Here is a 27,450-nt window from a genome sequence, read left to right on the forward strand (position 1 = left end):
GGCATCTAGACGTGTGGTGACTTGTGACTGACGACCTGGACTTTCTAGCAAAGCTAGTTACCTTGAGAAGCAATTTTTTGTACTTCTCCTGGTACCTTTTTTACATGCCCCTTCAATTCAAGTAACTAATCAACATGTGGACATTTTCCTGCTTTATTCCGTGATCACTAGATATCCTTTTTTACATTGCCCTTTAACTTTGGCAATCTCAAGTCAGGATGTTTATATAGAAGTTGAAAAGTTTGTAAGTTCTGATAACAAATAAGATGAGATATCCTTCCCTGACCCAGTCCCAGTCCCAGTTTCTGTTTGTATCATGATTTTTGTCTGCATATGATGCAATAGATTTTTTGTCAAAATAGAGTCTGATCCTCGTTTGGTACATTGGCTATGCTAATGTATGCACCGATAGGATTATATTTCACTACTTTCTCTCCTTGGTTCATAATTTTGTTTTAGAGAACTACCTATTGGCTTAACACTGTGTACCCAGTTGTTGAAGAAGTTTTTAGAAATACTTTCTTTGCTATATAAAAATGGCTCTCCTTGGCCTTGGCACTTCTATTCTAAGAAAATATTTTAAGCACCTAAAATCTTTAATGTCAAAATCTTGTATTTCTGAACATTTTGATTTTATCTAAGTTGTCTCAGTATTTTGGTAATGGAAGTGTCACCTCTAGCACTTCTCAGTTCTCAAAGGATGAAATCCAACTCTTTGATGCTGGCATGAGAAATCTCTTTAATGTAGACTCACCTTTATTATTTTAGACATCTATCTATCAGGAGTCTAGGACCCATTTCACTGTAGTTGGAGAGTCACCGCCAACCCATTATAGAGGTACTTGCTGTTAAAATACATTATATATATAATATGTATATCAGGGGTATTTTAGTCATTTCATATGTTTTCATATGTTGTAATAAATACAGTCCAATAGGGACTGTATAATCTTTTTAGATTTTTAATTTTCTTTTCATTTTTAATGTAAATCTGTTTGTGACTGTTGGGAAGCAACGGTCATATTTCTGACCGTTTGGACTGCCTCCCTTCACTCCCTTTGACTGGTGTATTGCTCTATAAATAAAGCCTTTTGTAAGTGTTTATGTATGTTTTTTCAAGCATACTTCTTGAAATTATAAAATCATTATTTTTTACATTGCTGTTGTGAAGTTTGTGTTTTGTATATCTCCTTTGTGAGATAGTAATCGGTCAATTAGAGACCATATTGTGATTTGTGCACTTGTGTAGCCCTTTGTTGGCATTGTGATTGTGCACATCTTGTTTCATTTCATGGTATCAGAGCCTTGGGCTCTTTTAGTGTTGAAAAACATCTTGGGTATGCTCTCTTTGTGGTAGTGATTTTCAAGCTTTGTTCTTCAACTTCAAGCTAAAATTTTCACCGTTAACATGGGTGAAAGAGAATCGACCTCCATCATCTCCTATAGGCTCAACGAAAGCAACTACCTGATGTGGGCTACCGCAATAAAAAACCATATCAAGTGAAAAAAGCTATGGGGTTTTATTAGTAGGACCACTAATGAACCCCAACTAAAGCTAACAAGAAGAGAAGGCGATCAAATCAAAGCTCTTTTCGAAAAAAGAAAAGAAGAAGGCTTTGCATAAGACAAAATAGAGGATCGGAAGGCTAACAAAGCTCAAATACTCTCATAGTTCATGAATACCATGGAGTTCAATGATGCAACTAACATTATCAAGTTCAAAAAAGCGTGTAATGCATGGATCTTTTTAAGGAGCACATTTATTCAAAAAGATATGGCTAGAATATATTATTTCTAAGACAAGGTACGTACTACCAAACAAGGAGATGAGAGTGTAAGAGTTTTTTATGGTCTCTTATTCCCATTTGGGATGAGTTGGCTATGTTTTAACCAATATGAGAAGGTTCGGCGGTTGAGATGAGAAAGCAACAAGTTGAAAGAGAAAATCTTCTCTTTTCTATATGGTCTTCGATCAAAATTTAAGCAAGTTAGATCCTCCTTCTATAAGTGATGTCCTTGCTCAAATATGTCAAGAAGAAACTAGACTTGGAATGCACAAGTCTAGTGATGAGGTGCTTGTTGTATCAAGACCTGAAATTTTTGTAAAAACTTATAAACCTCCTCATTTTGAGAAAAAAATCAATGGAGGACATAATGGGGGAGGATAAAGGGTGGTAAAATTACTTGTCACTATTGTAAAGAACTGAGATACATAAGACCGGATTGTCTCAAACTCAAAAAGGTGGCCGCGGTAAGTGAAGAACCTCAAGAATCAAATAATGGGGGCAACTTCAATGACTTGACAATTGCCCAAATTGCGGAGACTGTTTCAAAAATACTAAAAGCCACTCCATCTACATCCGGTGCCGCTGTCTCCTTTTCTTTTCCTTCGGGTAAGTCCTTTTGGATTTTGGATTCAGGAGCTTCTTTTCATATGACTCATAATGAGTCCCTACTATCCGATTGCACTAGTTCATATTTTTCATGTGCGTCAACCACCGATGGTACTTTTTTAAAAGTTAAAAGTATAGGAAACCTTAACAATGATTAATTTTTTTTTTGTTTCAAATGTTAGGGTTATTCTAAAAGTTGATTTAAATATTTTTTTGGTTTCTCAAATTTTCGATTATGAGTGTAAAATATTATTCTCATCTAAGGTTTGTTGGGTTCAGGATCTTCAGTTAGGGAAGCTGATTGGGCAAGGCCATAAAAGATGAGACCTTTACTATATGGACTCTTTATATCTACCTAAAGACTCTTTTTGTAACCATATCCAAGAAATTAATTTGGATCTTTGGCATAAAAGATTAGGACATCCAAGTATATCTAAACTATTCATTTTTTCATTTTTAAAAAAATTTTGTAAGGAAAAAGAATTTGTATGTGAAAATTGTATACTTGGAAAAATGCAAATAATGCCTTTTGAATCTATAATTAGTGCATTCGGATGTATGGGGTCCCGTTCCTGTTATGTCAAAAGGTGGTTACTCATATTATGTTACATTTATAGATGATTTTAGTAGACACTTGGATATACTTCCTTAGACTAAAATCTGAAGTTTTTTTATGTTTTAAAATTTTTCATAATCATGTTAAAAATCAATTTAAAACAAATATGAAGATCTTCCGCTCCGACTCGGGGGGGGGGGGGGAGTTTCTTTCAAATGATTTTCAATCCTATCTAAAAACTTATGGTATTTTGCACCAAACATCTTGCCCTAGTCCTCCCCAACAAAATGAAATTTTGTTAAAAGAAAACATTGTCATATTATTGAAACTACTAGGACCTTACTTATTTCAAAATAAGTTTCAAAGAAGTTTTGGGCCGAAACCGCTCTCACCACGGTTTATTTGATAAACAAAATGCCTTCTCAAATTTTAGAAAACAAATCTTCAATTGAAAAACTCTTTAAGATTTCTTTCGATTTGAAAAGATTAAGGGTGTTCGATTTGAAAAGATTAAGGATTGTTACTTGAAAAATACATCAAACTCTCTCCTCAAGCTATTAAATGTGTTTTTCTTGGATATGCCAAAAATAAAAAAGGTTATCGATGCTATGACTCTAAAAATGATAAACTTTATGTATTTAGAAATGTAACATTTCTTGAAAAAGAAAAAGGGATTTGATCTTGAAAAAACTAAGGAAGAATTCGAGTATGCCTTATTGTTTGACTTGTTGCCTAAGTCCAACATTGAAAATGATGGTAATGAAGTTAGTGATAATGTTGAGTCAAATGATGAACCAAGTAAAGAAACAAAACCAACTCATAACCCTATACAATAACTCTAGATGAGATAATGGGGAGCATTCATGTACTTTATAAAAATATAACCAACCAACAAGTATAGAATAATCTAGTGTTAGAAGATCTGAACCAATATCTAGACCTCCGAAATGTTTGTCTCCTAGCAAATCACTCATATCATGAGCCATTCAACTTAGAGAAGCCAAAGACATAAAATAATGGGTAAAAGTTATTAAAATAGAATTAGATGCATTACATAAGGCCACATCCAACATCTTCCTAAGGGAAACAAGACAACATGATGTAGATGGGTATTTAAGGTCAAAACACAAAGTGACAGATCCCTAGAAAGATATAAAGTAAGATTAGTTGCAAAAGGGTATTCCAAGGAATATGGTATAGATTATGAAGAAACCTTACTTTCTTAAATGAAAATTTAAATAAAGTTTACATGGATCCTCTCCTTAGTCTGACTATTGAAAATTGTATGGTTCTTCGTCTTTGGAAGACTTTATATAGACTTAAACAAGCTCCTAAAGCATGATATGATTGATTTAGTGAGATTGATAAATTTTGGGTTTAAATCCTGTTATACTGACACTACTCTTTTTGTAAGATCTACAATTACTTCACTTATCATTTTGCTCTTGTATGTTGATGATATGATCATCACTGAGAATGATCAGAAGGAAATTGAAGAAATTAAAATTATGCTTAAGAAATCTTTTGATATGACTGATATTGGTTTTTTGAGATATTTTCTAGGTATTGAAGTATCATATTCACTAAGAGGATACATTTTGTCTCAAATAAAGTTTCCAGCTGATATTGTTGCACGTTCGGGAATCACATACACAAAATATGTTGATACTTCTGAAGTGATAAATGCTAAAATGAGAGTTGAAGATGGAGTTTTATTAGATGATCCAACTCCTTGTAGGCAACTTATCGGATCACTAATGTACTTATCTATTACTAGACCGGATATTGCACATGCAGTGCATACTGCAAGTCAATTTCAGCATGTGCCTAACGTTAGTTCACATGAGTGACGTGTTAAGTATAGTTCGCTACATCAAGAAGACTATATCTAAAGGGTTATTTTGATCATCTTAATAATCTTTAAATATTATTACTTATACTGATTCTGATTGGGGAGGAGATCCAATAATCGACACTCAAGTGCAGGTTTTATGTGTTTGTAGGTGATTCCCTCATTTTCTGGATATGCAAAAAGCAACAGAAAACACCTTTATCTTTCACGAAAGCTGAATATAGGGCGATGGCGATAGCAACAACTAAGGTCATGTGGATGAGATCCTTACGTATTGTAACGATCCCAAATTGACCCTCAAAAATATGGATTTTTTTTAACAATTGCAAAAAACCTCCCAAGGACCTGAAGCCTATGTCACATAAATGCGGGTGCGGGTACGGATGCGATGATGCGGCACTTTAAAAAAAAACTTGGGTGCGGGGGTGTGGGGAGGATATATATATATATATATATAATTTTTAACAGTTTTAAGTTAACACTACGTGTATTTGTGTGCATTTATGTATTTATATATATAATATAGGTAAAAATGAACTTGATTAGGGTTAACTGAATCTACTTTTGGATAGAAATGGACCTCAGTGTGGTTGATTTCACCTAACACAAAGGAAGTTGTGTCCAAGTGTTGCACCTGCTTGGGTGCGGGTGCAACGCGGGTGCGGTGCCCTGTCGGAAGAGTCTGTGTGACATAGTCTTTAAGTACATTACAAATTTAATATTCACAACCCAATCAACCATTTCAGACATAGAATAAATTTATACCACGAACTGAAATTTCATTTACTCAATTAAGTTTCACATTGTTTTTGTATCAAAACAAAATCTCTAGTGTACGTCAGAACCTGGGCCACCAGATCATAACCCTCGTGCCCTCTAGCCAACCAGTCCCTTAGTCCCTCTATCACGGTGCCTGAGTACTTGAAAATTATTTTTTTTAAAATCCGGGTAAGAACCGAAGTTCTCGTACGAGACCTTTTCGAAATCCCAAATAACACATCATCAGAACAACTTACAATTTAAGCAGTTCAGACAAGCAATCAACAATTTCATGCTAAATTAAACATCTAGGGATGCATGAAATCAATGCTAAACCTTTAGGGATGCATGAATCAATGCAACATGCATGAATAACTTTTTAAGTTAAATTATCAGAATTGATTTTGCATGCATGTCCCTATTTAATGCACAAATTTAATTTTCACTTTCTTACAAACCCGTTGATACTAAAAAATGGGCAAAGTTCTCGAGGACCAAGGCAGTTCCCAGTTATAGCTTAACACAATTTGTATTTTAATTATTGAGTTCTAAACTTGTTCTTCAATCGATATCAGGAATCCATACCATCAATCAGAACATTAGGAATCTTCACCTAATGCCCGGACATCAAGAAAATCTACATCCACTGATGCTACTTTCTTGGTGTACCAATAACTATAGTTGAGTGAACAACACCACCCCCAAGCAAAGTAGTTGAAAGTTTCCTACAACTGTGGCTGGGAGCACGAACCACACATTGAGTTCTTGGGGACAACAAATGCACACGATGTTAAGTATCCTCACGGTCTCTCATGATCGTCATCAAAGGTTCTCACCCTTTCAGAAGGACACCATAAAAGAAAATTATTACACAGTTTGGTCTCTTTTATCATCTTAATTAATTTAAAGTTCTTCACATAAGAACAATTATGTAAATTCACATGCAATAACAATTTCAGGCCCTTGGCCTGTCACATCAACGATTAAACCAAATTTTTTAACAAAATCTTTGCAATGCAAATTATAACTTAACATTTCATGAGCAACACATGCTCATGGCCTCAAAAGACCCATCTGTAATTCAGGCATTACCATAATCAGATAGCATTACAAGATCTTTTAGTGAACATGAAACACACATAAATAATCAAATTTTCATGTTCATAACACAATTCATGGTACAATCACAGAAATTTGTTAAATGCATGTTGAACTATGTATAAAAGTCTTACCTTATTGTCAGAGAAGTGAAAACAGTTAAAAGTTCACAGATTGAATACAACAACAACTACGCCTTCATCCCAAAACAATTGGGGTCGACGATATGAACCAAAAAAGAATATCATTCTGGGTCTTCCACATGAATCCTTCTCCTCCAATCATTTCTATCCAATGCCATGTCCTCGGTGAGGTTCAAAGCATTCATATCCTTTCCTATCATCTCCATCCATGTCTTCCTAGGCCTACCCCGACCTCTTTTAACTAATATATTTTCCCATTTCTCCATCCTTCTAACTAGAGCATCATTAGGCCTTCGCCGAATATGTCCAAACCACCGTAAACGATTCTCTCTCATCTTATTTTCAATGGGTGCAACGCCTACCTTCTTACGTATCTCCTCGTTCTGAATCTTATCTTTTATTGTATTTCCACATATCCATCTAAGCATACACATCTCAATTACACTCATTTTTTGAATATGATGTCTCTTGGCAGCCCAACATTCCGTACCATATAATAAAGCGGGCCTAATAGTCGTCCTATAAAACTTTCCCTTCAACCACAATGGCATCCTACGATCGCACAACACTCCAGTTGCACTTTTCCATTTCATCCACCCAACCTTTATCCTATGATTTACATCTCCATCAATTTCTCCATACTTTTGAATGATAGATCTCAAATATTTGAAACAATCATGCACCGGTATTTCTTGCGCACCAAGCTTCACTACACTCTCATCACTACTTCGTTGCTTACTAAACCGACATTCCATATATTCTGTCTTATTCTTACTCAACTTAAAACCTCTTGCTTCCAATGTCTGTCTCCATAATTCTAACTTAGCATTAACTCTAGCTCTAGACTCATCAATCAAAACAATATCATCAGCAAACGACATACACCACGGCACATTTTCTTGAATTGATCTCGTAATCTCATCCATCACTATAACAAATAGGAAAGGGCTTAAAGCAGATCCTTGATGTAACCCAACCGTTATAGGAAAATTGGTTGTCACCCCTCCACGAGTGCGGACATTGGTTAGTACTCCTTCATACATATCTTTAATTATACTAATGTACTTGAGAGAAACACCTTTCTTCATCATTGTCCACCAGAGAACGTCCCTAGGTACTCTATCGTAAGCCTTCTCCAAATCAATAAAAACCATATGCAAATCTTTGTTCCTCTCTCTATTTCTCTTAATAAGTTGTCTAAGAAGATGTATAGCTTCCATAGTAGATCTTCCAGGCATAAAACCAAATTGATTCTCCGATATCATGACAACCTTCCTCAACCTAGACTCAATCACCCTCTCCCAAAGTTTCATAGTATGACTCATGAGTTTTATACCACGATAGTTTGTGCAATCTTGTATATCACCCTTATTCTTATATAGAGGCACCAAAGTACTCTTCCTCCACTCATTAGGCATCTTATTTGTCCGCCAAATCTTGTTAAAAAGATTTGTCAACCATTCTAAACCTTTCTCTCTCAAGCATTTCCAAGCCTCGATAGGTATACCATCTGGGCCAACTGCCCTTCTTGATTTTATTTTCTTCAAAGCCTCTGCAATTTCTTTCTTTTGAATCTTGCGCATGAAGTCACGATTCATCTCATGAAATGGAATGAAAAAGTCTCCAAGATCCTGAGCATGACTTTCATTAAATAGCTTATCAAAATAATCTTTCCATCTCTCTTTAATCTCCTCATCTTTGACTAAAACCCTTTGCGTTTCATCTTTGATACATCTAACCATACCCAGATCCCTCGATTTCCTATCTCTCATTTTTGCAATCCTATAAATATCCTTCTCACCCTCTTTGGTATCCAACTTGTCATAAACCTCCTTATATACCTTATCCCTCGCGTTCCGAACTACTTTTTTAGCTTCCTTCTTTGCTATCATATACTTCTCCAAATTCTCATTATCACGACATTTACTTAGATTTCTATAACACTCTCTTTTAACCTTAATAGCTAATTTGACATCCTCGTTCCACCACGATGTATCCTTACCTAGCGGTGCACCGCCTTTAGACTCACCCAATACCTCCTTAGCCACCTTTCTCATGTCACCCGCTATCTTATTCCACATTGATTCTGAATCCTCCTCGAGACACCAATCAGTTTCCTTAACTACCTGCTCTACAAACATTCCTTGTTTAGCTCCTTTCAGTGCCCACCACTTAATTATAGGATCTATCCTATGTCTATCCCTTTTGCGGCATTGTCTAATTCTAAGATCTAAAATTAAGACTCTATGTTGTGTAACTACACTTTCTCCCGGTATAACCTTACAATCGATGCAACAACCCATATATCTCTTTCTAAGTAGGAAAAAATCTATCTTACTCGTATTAACCCCACTTTTAAATATTACTAGGTGAGACTCTCTCTTCCTAAACCAAGTGTTTGCTAAGATCATATCATAGGACAAACCAAAATCTAAAATCCTTTCTCCACTTTCGTTTCTTTCTCCTATACCATAGCCTCCATGGATACTCTCAAATCCATCCCTACTAATGCCTACATGCCCATTAAGGTCACCGCCGATGAAAAGCCTTTCTCCATAAGATATCCCTTGTACTACTCCATTTAAATCTTCCCAAAATTGTCGCTTAATGGAATCATCTAAACCTACTTGAGGTGCATAAACACTAATAATATTAATAATATCCGTACCTAATACTAATTTAATAAGTAAAATCCTATCACCCTTCCTACGGACCTCAACTACATTATCTATAAACTCACGACTCATAACAATCCCTACTCCATTCCTATTCCTATTTATTCCTTTATACCAAATCTTATATCCCCAAGGTTCTATCACTTTTGCTTTCTCACCTACCCATTTGGTGTCTTGTAGACATAAAATATCAATCTTTCTCCTACGCATAACATCTACTAACTCTACCAACTTACCAGTTAAAGACCCTGTGTTCCAAGTGACTAACCTAATTTTATGGTCTTGGACTAACTTCTTTACCCCCACCCGTCCAACAAAGTGAGGAAACCCTTGCCTATTTGACACCACACCCGGGCGCCGGTGTGACGCGTCGCTTCCGGGACGACCTAGCAACCCTTGCCCATTTATCACTGCCTCTGGGCCTATAGAGTACAACGCGTCACTCAGAAGGGAACGCCCCAACGAAATTCTCATATTGGTTCATATTCATAGGGTATGACTAAGTTTTTATGCTGGCTGTCGCAGGCCTACCGCAACCCTCCTCCTTTATCCGGGCTTGGGACCGACAATGTATAACTAAACATGCAGAGATAGTTCACGGATTGAATAATTGTCCAAAATACATGTTTGTTGTGAACTCTAACAAGACTGCAGACATACATATATATGTTGCATCTACTATCAAGATTGCAACTATCAAGATTGCAGACTGTTATATATATATATATATATATATATATATCAGGGTTGCGAATAAAATCAAGATCACAGACTGATATACTTATATATATCAAGGCTACAAACCTAACCCAAATCGCAGGTTGATATACATATATATCAGGGCTGCGAACACAATAAAGATCACACACTGATATATATATATATATATATATATATATATATATATATATTATCTACGAACACAGTCCAGCTCGTGGACTGATATACCTGTTTTTATGCTGCGAAAGTAACCCAAATCGCAGACTGATATACATGTACATCAGTGCTGCGAACATAGCCAAACACGCAGACTGATATATATGTATATATGCTACAAAACAATCCAGATTTTGCAGACTGATATACATATATATCGGTGCTGCAAACTTAGTAAAAAACGTAGTCTGATCTGCATGTGTAAAAGCTGTAAAACGGTGCAGATTTGCAGACTTATATATATATATATATCAGTGCTATATTTTAAGCTGCGAAAACAGCCCAAATCGCAGGTTGATATACATGTATGTCAGTACTGCGGACATAGTCAAACACACAGACTGATTACATGTTTTTATGTCGTGAAACTGTTCGACAACGCAGACAACATATGTATATATATCTCTGCTGTGAAATTGTTCAAGAACACATACATCATATATATATATCTGCTGCTAAACTGTTTAAGAACGAAGACATCATATATATATATATATATATATATATATATATATATATATATATATATATATATATGCTGCGAAACTGTTCAAGAACGCAGACAACATATATATTTATATATCCCTGCTGCGGACCTGTTCAAGAAAACCAAAATCGCAGTCATGTATATGCAGAAAAATCGCAGAAATATAAATATTCAAGATTACCGAAAATCACAGTTTTGTATTCCTATTCAAGAATGCAAAAATTGTAGACTTATGCATGTAGAAAAAAAGAAAACATGTTCAAGACTATAGAAAATCGCAGACTTGTTCAAGAACGCAGAAAATCAGATTCAAGCATCAAGAATACTGAAAATACATATTTTATACATGCAGAAAATCACAGGCATGTTCATGAACGCAGAAAATCAGATTCAAGCATCAAGAACGCAGAAAATACATATTTTATACATTAAGAAAATCGCAGGCATGTTCATGAATACAAAAAACCAGATTCAAGCATTAAGAATGCACAAAATACATATTTTATACATGCAGAAAATCGCAGGCATGTTCATGAACGCAGACAATCAGATTCAAGCATCAAGAACACTGAAAATACATATTTTATACATGCAAAAAGTCACAGGCATGTTCATGAATGCAGAAAATCAGATTCAAGCATCAAGAATGCTGAAAATATATATTTTATACATGCAGAAAATCACATATTTGATTTTCCTTTAAACCCATGTGATTTAGGCCATGCTAAACCCTCGTTCTATCGAAAAAGAGAAGAACCCGTACCTTTTTGCTGCAAATACGCAAAAATTAGTAGTAGAAGAAGAAGAAAAAGGTGGAGAAGGTGGCACCCTTCTTTCTCTCTCTCTTTCTCTCATCCTCTCTCTCTCTTTTCTTTCTCCTTGACGTTTTTTGGGAAAGATAGACTTAGCCTCTCTCTTATAAAGGAAGAGGGACTCTTCTTATGAGGTGACACCCCCTATATGGGATAGAGTTCTACTAAAAGTAGAACTCTTCCCTATTTTATCTCTTTTAATATATATATATATATATACTTATATATATTTCTTTTAGTTGAAGTTTTAAATTCTTCTTTATTTAAAGAAAAAAACTTATGGATGTACTATGGGTATTGGCTGGACCCATGACCCAAGTCAAGGTCCATTTAGATTTCAGCCCCTCTCTCTCTCTCTCTATATATATATATATATATAATTCTTTATATTATTTTTAATTTCAGACACAAAAATATAATTATTTAATTAAAAATATTTATAAAATTAAAAATAAAGGAAAAATTATGATATATTACATCACACACACACATATATATATATATACACCTGATATTATATATATTCATACAATATATGTATATCTGGAGTATTTTAATAATTTCATATGTTGTACTAAATACAGTCAAATAGGGACTGTATTGTCTTTTTAGATTTTTAATTTTCTTTTCATTTTTAATGTAAAACTGTTTGTGACTGTTGGGAAGCAGTCCAACTAGTCGTTGGACTGCTCCCAACGGCCATATTTCTGACTGTTAACGAATGATGGTCTGCCTCCCTTCACTCCCTTTTTGACTGCTGTATTGCTCTATAAATAGAGCCTTTGGTAAGTGTTTATGCATGCTTTTTCAAACATACTTGTTGAGATTATAAAATCATTATTTTTTACATTGTGCTGTTGTGAAGTTTGTGTTTTGTATATCTCCTTTGTGAGATTGTAATTGGTCCATTAGAGACCATATTGTGATTCGTGCACTTGTGTAGCCCTTTGTTGGCATTGTGATTGTGCACATCTTGTTTCATTTCACTTGCCTTTTAACTAGAAAGGCTGTAATATTTGGGAAGAAGGGCTATTGTGAAGAAAAGTTAGCATTCATAGACAACAGGCTTGTGTTAGTGTCACACTGCAACTGCTAGCTATCTAGATGGTGGGTTATGGGTTGCAGGTGTCCAAGCATGCCAAAATGTCCTCTGTTATTTTGGCTTGTTTCAAACTAGAATTGTCAAAAGAAGCAAGCTATTCTTTATTTACTGTGTTACATGTGCGCAAAATGTTACACCAGAAAGTAACTGCCCATTATTTGCAATGGGTTTCAGTTCAGGATTTTCTGCAAATCTAGGTACGCATCCTCATCTTCTTCTGCAGCTCTCATCAGGCATATCGTTACCTCCACACAGAATGAGATATCAAAAGGGGCTTAAATACATCCCTCAATAAGCAAAACAAGCCAGTGAACTCTAAAACGGTCTTGACTTCTGGCAATTCTGATGAAGATGGATTGACAATTTTCATACCCTGAATTTTAAAAAAATGGAAAGATTAAAAAACAATTTGTTTCTTTAAGTTTTCTTTTTTAATTGAAAAGGTATCCAACCAGAAACTTCTCCAAATTAGGAAAAAAAATCTTTTAATCAATCAAGATGTAAGAATTTCTTAGAATGGAATCATCTTTAATAGCTCCTTGTTTTTTCCTAAATCGAGTGTGTTTAACAGCATAGACTTCTCTCGCCCACCACTCACAAGGCCACTGTTATGCTATACTTTTGCCTGTAAGATGTTTTCCATGGTTTGAGCTTGTAAGATGCCTAATATTTTCTTCATATGCAACTTTTTTCTTTTTCCTCTCTGAGAAGTTTGGATGAATCATTGATTGCCTTTCAAATTTCTGCTGCCTGGCTAGTTTATGCATGTATGCTTGTGCTATATTCCATGTTTTTAGGGTGACATTACTAAACCAGATTGGATAATTACTTGAATCAAAGGTGTCTCTTAAATCGTACAGATGCATGTTATCTGAATGACTGGATGATGCAAGTTAAAGAAGTATGGATATTTGTAAATTGAAATATGTTTGTAGAGAAAAATCATTGAGTGGTTGCTTCATGTAATGCATTGTGAACATCAAAAGTTTTTGCAAGTCGTGATATTTTTATTTTCTTTTATAGGGAGATGTAATGGCCAGTATTGAACCAACAGCTGGAACCATCAATGATGTTTGCATTTTTGGAGAGAGTGGATTGTTGCTTTTGGCTCTAGAGTCTAGCCAGATACCAGCATATTTTATTCCTGCTCTTGGGCCTTCCCCTAAGTGGTGCTCCTACCTAGAGCAGTTAACGGTATAACCTGTTTAGTCTTGATATTTATTATTTTATCATTATCATAATCATCATCATTGTGGTTATTTTATTTTTTTTCAGAAGCTACTCTTGTGTGATGTTCTAGTCTTTTCTTAATTCCCTCTCTGTAAGTTATCCTCTAGTGCTCATAATATCACTGCTTCTGAACTGTTGCCACACAGGAAGAGCTTGAGGAGAGTGCAGAAACAACTATCTATGATAACTATAAATTTTTGACTAAAGAAGATATTGAACGCCTGAAATTGACAAATTTGATTGGCACTGACCTCCTAAGAGCCTACATGCATGGTTTTTTTATTGATTACCGTGTCTATCAACGGGTACGTCTGCCACTTCTCTCTCTATATAAGTTCTTAATAGCATTTTAAGTACAAAATTCAATTTGTTCTTTGAAATTCTCTTCATCCTTCTCTGATAATTTGTGCAAATCGGTGAGAGAAATAATGAACTCTCTGTAAGATGCTCATTTTTTTTCTCCTTCCTTTTTTCAAAATATTGCAGGCACTAAGTTTGGCAGATCCATTTGCATATGATTCTTACCGGAAACAACGAATACAAGAGAAAATGGAGAAAGAACGTGCTGCTCGAATTACGGTTCAGTATTCCTGACTTATTGATCCTGATGCTATATCTTATTTCCTGAAATTTTAGTTTATTTAACTTCTCTGCTCTTATATATTTTTGTGTAATGGTTTTAAGGCAATGAGGCTGAGAAGCTCTGTGTTACACTGAAAGAGATTGGGTTTATGATCCTGTAGAAGTAAAAAAGAATTGTGAAAATTATGCAAGAAACAGACTCAAGCATGTGCACACACCCACACAAAGGACAAAAATCAAAACAAGGGAAAAAAGTTGAATAAGAGGAAAAGAATACAAAAGGAAAAAGAATTTAAAACTTGAACTTTGAAGAAGCAGAGAGGTAGGTGCTTCACCACCTATTCATTTGACCAGAAATCTATTGATTCGAAAATCAAAACTTTCTGCCTGTGCTGAGCATACAAAAAAGATGGTTTCTCCTCCTCCTCCTCCTCCTGCTGCTGCTGCTGCAAAGTATAAGCACTGAAGTGACCTAGATACCTGCTATCTTCTTTCCCTGTTTAGAAATGCCGAAAAGGATTTCCAGGACTCTGTGTTTCTGACATAATAGTTATTAGAAACCTATGAAGTCACCTCTATCTGAGCATTTCTGTTAAAATATTAACTAGAAACCTATAAAAAGGCTGCCACGTATCTGCAAGAGAACTGAAAACTGGGATTTCTGGTATGGAAATTGCCAGCTACTGCAATTCCTTGCATGCAATTGGGAGAACTGGGGTCTCCTTGCTCCCTCTTGACATCCTTGAGTCTGAATGCAGTACTGAGGTTCTGATTCTTCATTGTTCTTTCAAGATTGTCATCCATCTGTCTATAGTGAATTAACTTTCATTTTCTAAGATGTGGCATTATTTAGATTTATTTGAACTATGATCCTGTGTTGTTCTTTCAATTGCTTTTTGAACTATGATCCTGTCTTGTTTTTTCGATTGCCCATCATCATATGAAAGCAGAATTCCATGAGTGTAGACATGGTCACTTCTGTTGTCTCTTTTACATCATTAAGATTAATGATGGCTCCTTTTGTATTTATCTATTCAGATCAAGAGAAAACTTCCTAAGGTAAACAAGGTGCTTGCTGCACGTCTGCTTGAAAATGCAGAAGCCAATGATGGTCAAGCAGATGCTGACACAAAGAAAGCCAAGAAAAAGAAGGGACTGGGTGATGAGCTACTTAAGGATGAACGTTTTGCAGCAATCTTTGAAGACAAGGTATTTTTCATCTACCTCTGTCTTTTTTTGGAGGAGATTCATCTACCTCTATGTCATCCTTCTGGCCACAGTTTGCCTCATTTCAACTGTATGATAAGTGATTAACTAATTCGGCTACATAGCTGAATGACTTATATTGCTGCCCTAATCGAAGCCTGTCTTTAGCATGCTGATATACTATTTTTCACGGCCAAAGAAATTTAGTTGATGTTTGTGCGTAAGGTTTTTAATCAATTGTGTGACAGGACTATGAAATTGATGAGCTTTCCCATGACTATCTGGCACTACATCCCAATTCTTCCAAGAAACAACCATCTTTGATAGAGGAACATTTTGAGCGTGTTCTCAATGATAATGAAGAGGAGAGCATCAGTGACTCTGATGCATCAACAGCTCCGAACTTATCAGAAAATGAGGCAGATGAGGATGATGATAGAAATATGAGGAGAACAGCACGAGCTCCAAGGTATGCTTCCAGAGAATTTTCTGTTTTCAGTTTTGCCATGAAGAGAGAACCACTAAGCCATGTCCTATACTTGGCAAAAGGGAGAAAAATGAATAAGCAATTAGAAAGATAGAACTACAGTCATCTCTTTTGGAAGGAAAACTCTTGGAAAGCGGAAGTTTGTTGAAGATAAATTGATGAAGCTATCTTTTACTTGATTGCTTCTCTTACTACCCACTTTCTACTGTCAAAAGATCATTACCACAAGCATCTATCATGGGATGGCCTACATGTGTCATCTACTTTTTGGAGGATTAAATTGACAGTGAGATATGGTTTTGGAAAGCAAATGAGTAACGTTATGTTATTCCTTGTCTCTGTGAGTCAGAAAGGGGGCCACATTTTGATGGGATCTCAAAATTGAGTACGTGTTGTGTATTGAGCTGTAATGAAATAATAAAGAAGAATACAATACCAAAACTACAATAGGCAAATAAAAGTGTGCACAAGCACTAGGCCATTAAGGGCAAACACAATATAATGCACTAAAGAGCACAAGCACAATAAAAAAAATTTATTTTATTGATCTTAAAGTGCTTAAGAGAAGCATTGAAAAAATATGGGAGAGATCATATATATGTGGGTAAATATTGGCTACTAATGAAGGTAAGGAACTAATGAGTAGAAATCACTCTTTTCCTCAACAAATTTCAATTTTTTGTAGATCAAATGTTACGGATGTGATCTACATGGTTTGTTTAGTAGGAAACTTGTTTTGAATCATGTGATTATATGATAATTTATTAGGTTTTCAAAGGGGTCCAAAAATCAATGGCCCACAATGTGTCAAAATTTCATAACTTAAAGGATCACATTTTTACATCAGAAAAGCATGATCGAGGGCTTGATCCTTAGCAAACAAACCATGCTAACCATATTTATGTGGTTAGATTGAGTTGATACAACTTGCACCTATGATTTCTAGCTCATTAGTAGCAAATATTGTTCATATATATATATATATATATAGTCACTGGAAATATGAGAACTAATGTGTAAACCACAAATTTCATGAATTTTTTATTCTTTTCTCTTGAATCTAGCCGTATGGATGTGAGGTTTTAAAACCAATGGCTTATATTCTTCATAAATATTCAAGCATTCAAAAATCATATTTTTTCATCGAAAATACACAATCCAATGGTTGATTCCTATCAAATTCATCATGTCAATCACATCCACATGATTAGATTTGCAAAAAAAGTGTTGGAAATGTCCATATTTCCAGTTCTTTGGTTCTCATATTCTAGTCACTCTCTCTCTCTCTCTCTCTCTCTCTATATATATATATATATATATATATATATATATATATATATATATATATATATATATAAGAGGGCTAGCTCAACTAGCTGAACAAATAAAAAATAGACAAAAATGCCCCTAATGGGCATGACCTATTACAAAAATAAAGAACAAATAAAGGAAAATTTTTACATAATACCCTATTTTACAAGCTATGATTATATATAGGGTAATACATCCATGCTAAATGAAATATGCTAAATGAACATGCTAAATGTCTTTTTTGGCTTTTCCGGTGTTTTCTTCGCGGTTCCAACCCTATAAATGTGTTGGCCATGGTCGATTTACTAGGAATCCACACCTGGATCATGTGTTTTCAATGAAAAAAAATGATATTTGGAGCCTCGAAAATTTACAAAGATTTTGGACCACTGATTTTTCGAACCTTATAAAAAACCCACCCATGTGTCGAAATCGAACGCTTCAAGAGCTGATCCCTATAAAATCAAGTAAAAATAAAAAAAGCCCGAAAAACCCATTTCGCATGTTTCATTTAGTAGGGATGTATTACCCTATATGTATAATATTTGGTGCCTTTGAAAGCACAAATTATATGGAACTATTGAGATAAAAATTATACGCTCAGGCTTTATCAACTCAATCTGACCACATAGATGTGTTCAGGAAGGTTGGTTTGCTAAGGATCAAGCCTTGGATTGTGTTGTTTCTGTCCAAAAATATGATTTCTTGAGTTATGAAATTTTAGTGATTCAAAAAATATGATTTTTTTATTTCTTGAGTTATAAATATCAACTCAATCAACACATTATGAAATTGTAGACCATTCATTTTTGAAGCTCTTAAAAAACCTGCTTATGTGTCACAATCATATGATTCAAAACTCATATCCTACCAAGCAAACATTGTAGGTCACATTCATAAGATTTAATTTAAAAAAAAACACTAAAATGTATGATTTTCAGTTCAATAGTTCCATATAATTTGGTGCCTTAAAAGGCACCAAATAATAACCCATATATATACAAAACAATATATTTTAACATTGAGCATCCCTCTATTGTTGATCTCCTTCACATCTAAAACATCTACAAGATCTTTTAGGGATAGGAGATTCTAGGCTCGCTCTCTCCCTCTCTCCCAACACATATAGTGTAATGTTGTGCATAGTGTACTAATATTGAAATTGATGCAGACTTTATGAGGTGAAGGATGCACGCCATGCTGAGGCATTTTGGAGCGGTGCTTCCCTCACCAAGGAGGATGCTCTTTCTTTGGAAGAAAGGGTGGCTGCCCTGGAAAAGCAGGTTTCAAATGAAACTGCTGCTGTGAAAAAAGGGCCTGGTGGATCGCGGGAGATGTCATTCATTTCAAAGAGCCAGGCCAAGAGGAAGCCTGAGGAAGAGCAGCAAGAAAGAAAGAAACGAGGTACTGAGTCCCTGGGACTTAAACCTGATAGAGAAGAGTTGCGTGGAAGAGGACATAAGAGAGGTGGCAAAGGTGGTAGCCGAGGTAGGAGCAAAGGTAGAGGCCGAAGATGGTGATACAAGTACGTTGGAGGTACATATTTTAATTTTCTTTTGTCAAGTAGGCAAGAGAAACTGGCAGAGTTGGCATAGTATTTAACTTGAGATATCACCTCCCTCTTTTGGCTTCACCATTCTTGATCACATTTATGTATCACATGCCATCGCGTACATTTTTTAACTCGGCTGCGGCTATTGTGATATATCTTCAACCACAGTAGGTATCCATTTTATCATCTTCATAAGTTCCATTCTATTAGATATGTAATATGTTCACATTTTTTTCTCCTCATTTATGTTTGTACAACACGCTCATCCTAACAGTATTGAATCAGTAGTTCAGTGGTTCACTTATATTATGCAACCGACTTTTTTACCATGTCTTTCTTGCTATAGGATTTCATCACGTGCACAAGTATCTGTCGAAAATGTGTTGTTCGGAATGATGTGCGTCCTCATGGTCTGGAATCTGCGAGATACTGGAAATATTATCTCGTTCCTAAGATTATGTTTCAAGTGATGCGTGTTCCACTGATCAACTGTATCAATTCAGTATCAGGTGCATCAATAAAAAAGGAGAATCACTCTTGGTCGATAAATGAGAGCAAAGGTCATCTTTCTACCGTTCTATCTTTGGTTGTGCTCGCCCCCTTACAGCATGTGACTCTCCAGGTACACCACACCCTGGCATTATCTTCTCCCCTAGTTTTCCTGTGGCTACAACTTTGATTATTGCGTTTAAAACTCTAAAATGGAGACAGATCTGTGTTTGGGTAAGTTTAAAGATAATTTAAGGCCTATCATTGGGTAATACTCAGTCTATCAGATGGGTGGCTTGGCTGCTTCAAGACCATGTTTGGAAGCAAGAAAGATTCTATGGAAAAAAATTTGCCTGAAGTTTTGATTTGAAAAGTTGTCCAAATGAAAAAAAATTCGTTTGTTTGTGGTATGAGAAAAACAGGCTGGAAAAATATGAAGCCACTTAGGTGCTATGTGGTTGAACATGTGAGCCCCTTCTTGGAGGAAGATAGGGAGAAGGGGGGTTGATCAGACCTCCTTTCAGAGAGAGAGAGAGAGAGAGAGAGAGAGAGAGAGAGAGAGAGAGAGAGAGAGTTGAAAGTGTGGGGGCACTGGAGGAAGATGAAGACGAAGGCAACAGAGTCGAATGAGATGCTTTGAGGGTGAGGGGTTACCCTAGTGCAATAAAAAAAAATTGGTAAGAAAAATTCCTCCACCCCCTTGGGTGGAATAATTTTTTCTATCAAAACTTCCCTTTCAATTTTTTTTTTCTTGTTTGGGACGGATGAAAAAAGTTATAAATTTCTTTCCAACTTTCACTTTTCCTGTTATGCTCCTGCTTCCAAACATGCCCCAACTGCAATGATAAAGCCTTGGTTTTTCATAGGTGATTGGAGTTAAGGTATATTCATGAAGCCAACGCGATTAGAGAAGTCTATCATGGTAATCCCAACAAAGCCACCTTTCATGTGGGTGGCTTTACTGACTCAAGTGTAACGTGAGAGCGTAGCCTATAGTTTGATAGGTGGCTGGTAAAGGAGCCAAACAGGGCATGTTTGGGTTGAACTCGTTTACTAGTGGATTGAGCTTGTGACTCTTATCTTTGTGTTTAGTGGAGCCAAGCTTGAGCTTGGCTTGTCTTTGAATGAGATGAGCCAAACATTAGCTGGTTCGTGTAAAAACATTTCATGTTATTTGTGCATAGAATATATATATATATATATTACACTTAACAGTTCATATTTTATGTGTATATTTTTCATGCATCCTTTGTATATGTTTCTTTTTTTATATTTTACTTAAAATATATATTATAAATAAAAAATATCTATTTTTTATCTCTTTTTTTTTAAAGGCAAGCTGGGCTTAGGCAGACCCCTACTAGTTCATTAAACTGTGTAAAGTATTACATGACTATATTCCTTCCCCTGTTGGGTACCAATATGGGTGATGATTCTTCCAAGATTTTTGGATTCTCCCCTTAGCCAACTTAGAGATTTTGCTGTATAGTTAGAATTACATTGTGGTTTTTGAATATTAATTCTATCAAAACTGTACAGAAATAAACAACACCTCTTGAGGAATATCTTGACCCTGATGTCTCCCTTCTAAATATCTGGTCTGCTCACCCAGTCTCTAAGATGATTTTAGACCCAAGTTCCAAAAGATTCAAAATTTTAGGCCAACCCGTCCATTGTTTGTCCATAATAGATTCCCGTTTGGAGAAACACCCTGCATGCATGTAAAATCATGTGTGTAATCGAATAGTATATCCATAATGCCACGATGACTGGTGATTCCCGCATATGCATATTTGAATCCAACCCTGTTTAGGCGGGAACCAACATAGCAACCTTCTCCAACGTATTGTAACAGGGTCTTCCATGTTCTTCAAAATGCATAAGGCTTGTTCTCTCAAAACATGGAGACCTTCTTGAGAGTGGACAGATTTTTCCCAACTTCTCCGAAAATCCGTTGGTTTTTAGTTTTCCAAATGAACCATACTATCACTTGAAAAGATCTTTCTCTGCTTCACCTTACTCGTATATTTTCCAGCTTCATTGCAAACCAGGAAATGACATCACTGGTGAGACTCCCCTTTGGGTGTCATTTGACCCCATATAGATTCGTTGTCCATTTCCACATCTAAAACAGCCGAATACCAGACCAATAGATGATTCACATCCTCGCCCACACTTCCACAAAACTTGCATCGTCTAGGGAATTGGATGCCTCATCTTTAGGGATGGCAGTGGACCGGGGCAGGGGCGGGTGACAAGGTCTCCACCCCCGTCCCGTCTCAAAATCCTGTCCTCCATCCCCGCACGGGTTTTGATTTTAACCTCCATCCCCGGTCCAAACGGGGTGAGTCGGGGCGGGGCCTCGTTTCACCTCGGTCCATTGCCATCCCTAAAGAAGGATTGGGGACGGGACGGGGAGGGGCGGGCAAGGTGGGGATTGGGATGGGGCGGGGGAAAGGGTAAGTCTATCCCTGCCTCCATCCCCGCACGGATTTTGATTTAAACCTTCATCCCTGTTTCATGTCCTCCATCCCGGATCCAAACGGGGTGAGGCGGGGCGAGGGCCCGTTTTCCCCCGGTCCACTGCCATCCCTACTCATCTTCGCAAGTTGTCCTAAGTGAGCAAGGTATCTTCCAAGGCCCACGGAAGCCTTATGGCCGCCCATGGGAAAACTTTTTCCACCCACACGAATTTGAAGATGGAGTTCCTCACCCATGTTCCCTGATAGCATCCCATGCTGCTTTGATCGAAAACTCCTCCTTTAGCATCCATACTAGACAGTCCGGGTGTCCTGGTGACCACACTTGTGCCGTGACAGTTTCTGCTTATCTAATGGTATATGGAACGCAGAGTGCAGTCCACATAATGGCATATAGGAGCTCAGTTCGTATCAATCTGATCCCTTGTTCTAATATTTTTTAAACTTTGATACATCACCTTCATCGTGTTCAATGGGAGGTGGTTTTCCAGGGGGACCTGTCGTGCACCAGGGGCCGAACCAAAATTCGACCTTATCCCCTTCTCCAATCTTCCATTTGGTGTGATCAAGGATGACCTTTGCCCCATGATTGACTCCTTGCCACCCGATTGTGTTTCTTCTTTGATGGCAAGGAACCCACATGGATTCTCCTTTTATGTATTTTACTCTAACCAACTGTACCCAAGGATTTTTCATATTATTAGCTACATCCAAGCTCATTTAGCTAGGCAAGTAGTAATAAGCTTCTTTTAAGTTTTTATGGTCAAGGTTACCTTCCTCTATGGGTTTACAAATTTTCTCCCAACTCATAAGAGAAGTATGTTTCTTAGATGCCTCCTGTTGCCATAGAAAATCGTGGTCGATGCTTTCTATGGTCCTTATGATGTTCTATGGTAATTGAAATGATCCCATCCAGTACAAGAGAAAGGATTGTAAGACTGACCTTGTTAAGGCCACTCTTCTGCCATAGAAAGCTGCTTTCCGTTCCACACCTCCAACTTAGTTTGAAACTTTGTGATGAGGGGCTCACATAAAGATTTCCTCATGCACCCTTTACAAACCGGCAAACCCAAATATGTAAGTGGAATCTTCTTCATCTGCCAGCCACTATGATTGGAGATGTAGGAGGTTCTGCTATTAGACAGATTGCATCGGACAAAAATAGTTTTCACTTTATTAATTTGAAGTCCTATGCCGCCTCAAAAGATCTCATGCAATTCAGAAAGTTTGGAATAGATTGTTTTCTATCTCAAACAAAGAAAATTGAATCATCCGCTTAAAATGAATGGTGCCACTGAATTTTTTTAACTGATATGAGAGAGATGAGCCCTTTTGATACAGAGAGATTGAGATGTCTCGTGAGGCGCTCCATAACCAGTAAAAATAAGCCTGATTCCCATGCTACTAAAAAATTGTTTACTAGCTACTCCATTTATGACCACCGCGAAATAAGGGGTTCTCACTCCTTTCATAATCTTGTCCGTCCGACCCATATCAAAACCAAAGAACAATGAAGTTTTCAAAAAATCTCAATCAATCTTGTCATGTGCTTTGCAAGATCCATCTTGAAAATTGCTCATCTTTTTTTTGCTCGTAAACAGAGTCCACCAACTCGTGTGCCAAAAGCACACTATCCTGAATACTCTCTTTTTTAAAAACTTGCTGATTGTTACTTATGATTATTGGAACCATCGGTGCCCAAATATAGGATTTATAAAAATCAAGATCTCAAGCTTAGGGACACGTTCTTGAGATCGTTATCTTTAGAAATTAATCGCCCCACTTTGGGAATTTTGAAGATGCAAAAATGATTTGTTATGATTAAGTTTTCAAGATACAGCTAGGCTTGAGTCTTAAGAGAGTCACTGTTTCGAAAGATCAAGTGGCTTCTCCACACTTAAACTTGCAAGCCAAATCGAGATTAAAAGAATAGAAAGAGAAAGCTTAAGAATCAGAAAATCTGATGATCCAAAAGATGAAAAAATAAAAATATTTATATACTTTAGGAAGGCCAAGATGATTTTGTGATAAATGAAATTAAAGGCATAAATCCAATGGTTTGAAAATGAGACAAAAATGACTTTAAACGGTTACTTGCTTTTGACCAACGATCAAGAACCTTCAAAACCGTCCAACAGTCACAATGCTCCATAAACACTATATAAATGCATTTTAAAAGTTTTTCTAACTGTCAGACCATTCAAAAAACAAAGAGTCAAAAAATGGCTTGATCAAAGCGGACCTCAGCACCTCACATGCGCCTTGCGTCACTGCGAGCATGAGAAGTGCGTCATCAAAATGCTACATTGCGTCTCAAACACTCTTACATACCCAAGGGCGCGCATGTGCGAATGGTGCATCCATTCCTGTGTGAAGCACTGCAACATCCACAAGTCACCCTACTACACAAGATTAACCAAAGTAAAAAATAAAAAAACAATAAACATTTTTAAAGCACTTTTGGTGAAAAACAATAAATCACCAAAAACTTTACAAATATACTATATTTTAAAAACTTTTTTCAACAGTACCATTATCTTAGTTATGACCTTGTACACTAAATTGCAAAGACCAATGGGTTAGAATTGACAGTCTGTCAGCTCCAGAGGGTAACATGTGTACAATTGATTCTTTTCAGGAGTCTCTCTGCCTGAGAAATTTTTAACTGCCTTGGTGACATCCTTTCCAACGATGCGCCAAAACTTATGATAAAAAAGCCCAACTCAAAAACCACATTTTTGACTTCTTCATTAGATGCTTCTTTTGAGAGCATTTTGTTGTCTTCTTCACTGACTTTTGGCTCTTGAACTCCCGTAAAAGGCACTAGGTTAATTTCAGTTTTCTGAAATAGAGAGGAAATATCGAACTGCCTCTACTTTGATGGCTTCTGGGGATTGAATTTCTGAGCCATTCTTCAAAGTGAAGGAGGTAATATGGTTTCTCATAATATTTTCTTTATACAAGGAGGGAAAAATTACTGTGTTGCAATCCCCCTCCTCCAACCAGCGACATCTTCTGCTTCCACATAGATTCTTCCATTTCATGGAGGATTTGAAGATCATCTTTACTTGGCAATACTGTCTATGTCACCTCTTTCTATTTGCTACTGGTTTGATTCAAGTTCTGTATGGCTGAATTTAATCATGTCCGAGATTGAACATACTTCAGTCTTCACCATTCAATGAGTCTCTTTTTGGCCATGAGAACATACATAGCACACCCTCATACCTCCACATTCCAGCTCTCTCTAATTACCTGTTCACAATCTTTTCTAACAGTTCAGCACTTAAAGAACTTAAAGGACAAGGCCGGTCGTCTATATGGAGCAACAGAAATCCGAATTCCATTGTGGTCTGATATCGTCCTTGGGATGATTTTGCCTTCAAAACACCTTGTGTATGGGCTCGACTCGTTTAAGCTAAAGAAGCTGCTCATCGCCACGAACGGGTTCATGACGAACTGAATCACAAGCTGCTCAGACCAACCCTACTTGGACTAACTGTTGGCTGAATTGATGCAAGGCCATTAGAAAGGGACAGCTTAAGCAATTAAAGTGACCATCGAAAAAAAAAATACGCTGTGTTTGGGAACTGGTAGCTGGGATGGGGGTCCTGGTCAAATTGCCTTGTTGGTGGCTGTTTGGGAGAACAATGTTGAGGAAGCGGTTTATGTATTTGGGGAAGGGGGTGAGACCGTCTCTCTTTTGTGTTTGCACTAAAAACTGAATTCGGTAACGGTAGCTGCCAAAACTTGGAATTGGCAGTTGCTGCTTTTCCTCATGCATAAACTCCCTCTGACTACCACTTTCTAAACAGAGCCAGCCTGGTTTTGATGATAGGCTGCGCTGAAGGTCACTGGGCGACTTAGCAAAACAAGATGCCTTGGTGGAACTGGATCATGTTGTATCCTGATATGGGTCCAACTTTGAGATACTGGTATCAGGTCTGGCTCAGGTAGGACCAGATCCAGAAAGCAAGAACCAGATTTTTTTTTTTTTTTACTTGTGAAAGTTCTTTATCTTATATTCCAAATGAGACTGAGGTTGGTGCATGAGAGGGATCCAGTGGAAGTCGGACTTGGACCTAATTAGCAAATCACACCTACCTTACCAGGCCCAGACTCTAATACTGTTGGGCCTGTGTAGGGGCGCCTGATCTAGCTGATAGAGTGAGAAATCAACCTCCACAAACCATGGATCGATGAACAGCTTGAGTGTATTGTCATCTCATAGGCTTGGGAAGCCATTGTCTCAAACAATCTTCTTAAAGCTAGCTAGCTCTCAACTGGCAATAGCCGGTATGTTTGCAACTCCCTGTGATTTTTGGATTTTCTCAAGAACATCTGATGGTAAATCACAATCACAACACTTCATCAAGGTTTTTTTATTTTTGAAAGGCAAGCTGGGATTAGGCAATGTCCCACCACAAGGAGACATGCACTGACAGCTCCTAGCAACAAGTTGTGATTGTTTTTTTCTTGAATCTTGTCAAAGTTGATCACAAAATCGACACTGTGACTTCATCCCCACCTGTGACCAAAGAAGACATGATTCAAGTGTCCTACATATTGCAAATATAGGGTTATATTTGTAAATATAGCCCAAGCACCACCAGAATCTTGCCTATGCTCGCCCCCATTGTTTGAGAGTCAAAGAACACGTTAGATCATGAAGAATGTAAACAGGTTTCTGGTTACAGTTTTCTTATTAAGAAATTTACTTTGAATTTGTGATAAAACTGAAAAAGTTGGTAAACTCATTCCATCAAAATCTTGACGCAGACCACATGACCGCATCGATGGGAGCCTAGTCACTTTTCTATAGGTAGTATATTCAGGTTAATTTTATTTCAATATTTTCTAAGTTGCAACCTTGCCTGAATGAACATCTATTTTGTTTCAATATGTATAGCGAACCCCTTCAAAAGAACCCAAATTAGAACTAAAATTTTGTTAATTTGCTTATCGAATAGTTTGAAAGATGAAGAAAATTCAAAATCTGTTTTCATATTAAAAATTAAGAAAATACTCTCTCATGGACGCTGATCTATAAAGCAAACCAAAATTTGCGTCATAGCTAGTTGCAAATTGTCATAGTTGCAACGCATGATTCATTCAGCGAAGGTTTCTAAGAACACTTACATCCTTTGCTAAAAGAACATAATTATCGAGTATGAAATGCACCAAAATTTGCGTCATAGCTAGTTGCAAATTGTCATAGTTGCAACGCATGATTCATTCAGCGAAGGTTTCTAAGAACACTTACATCCTTTGCTAAAAGAACAAAATTATCGAGTATGAAA

At 36.7% G+C, this 27,450-nt stretch overlaps 1 protein-coding gene and 1 non-coding gene across 2 annotated transcripts in view; both read left to right on the forward strand.

Moving 5' to 3' along the window:
• EDA7 (embryo sac development arrest 7) overlaps nt 1-19,295 on the forward strand; it is a 44,659-nt gene extending 25,364 nt beyond the window's left edge. Inside the window, exons 12-17 of the mRNA XM_090001543.1 lie at nt 13,837-14,007; nt 14,190-14,348; nt 14,530-14,622; nt 15,664-15,834; nt 16,080-16,300; nt 18,801-19,295. Coding sequence (XP_089857669.1) covers nt 13,837-14,007; nt 14,190-14,348; nt 14,530-14,622; nt 15,664-15,834; nt 16,080-16,300; nt 18,801-19,149 — 1,164 coding nt within the window. The 3' untranslated portion in view covers nt 19,150-19,295. The remainder of the gene's footprint in view (nt 1-13,836; nt 14,008-14,189; nt 14,349-14,529; nt 14,623-15,663; nt 15,835-16,079; nt 16,301-18,800) is intronic.
• LOC149842689 (U6atac minor spliceosomal RNA) lies at nt 11,784-11,905 on the forward strand. Its single transcript, XR_016431273.1, has one exon. It is a non-coding gene; the product is annotated as a U6atac minor spliceosomal RNA (small nuclear RNA).
• Nucleotides 19,296-27,450: the final 8,155 nt, after the last annotated feature.

The sequence above is a fragment of the Nuphar pumila genome, chromosome 3 (assembly GCF_984573655.1).
Source record: "Nuphar pumila chromosome 3, dmNupPumi1.hap1.1, whole genome shotgun sequence".
Lineage (NCBI taxonomy): Eukaryota > Viridiplantae > Streptophyta > Magnoliopsida > Nymphaeales > Nymphaeaceae > Nuphar > Nuphar pumila.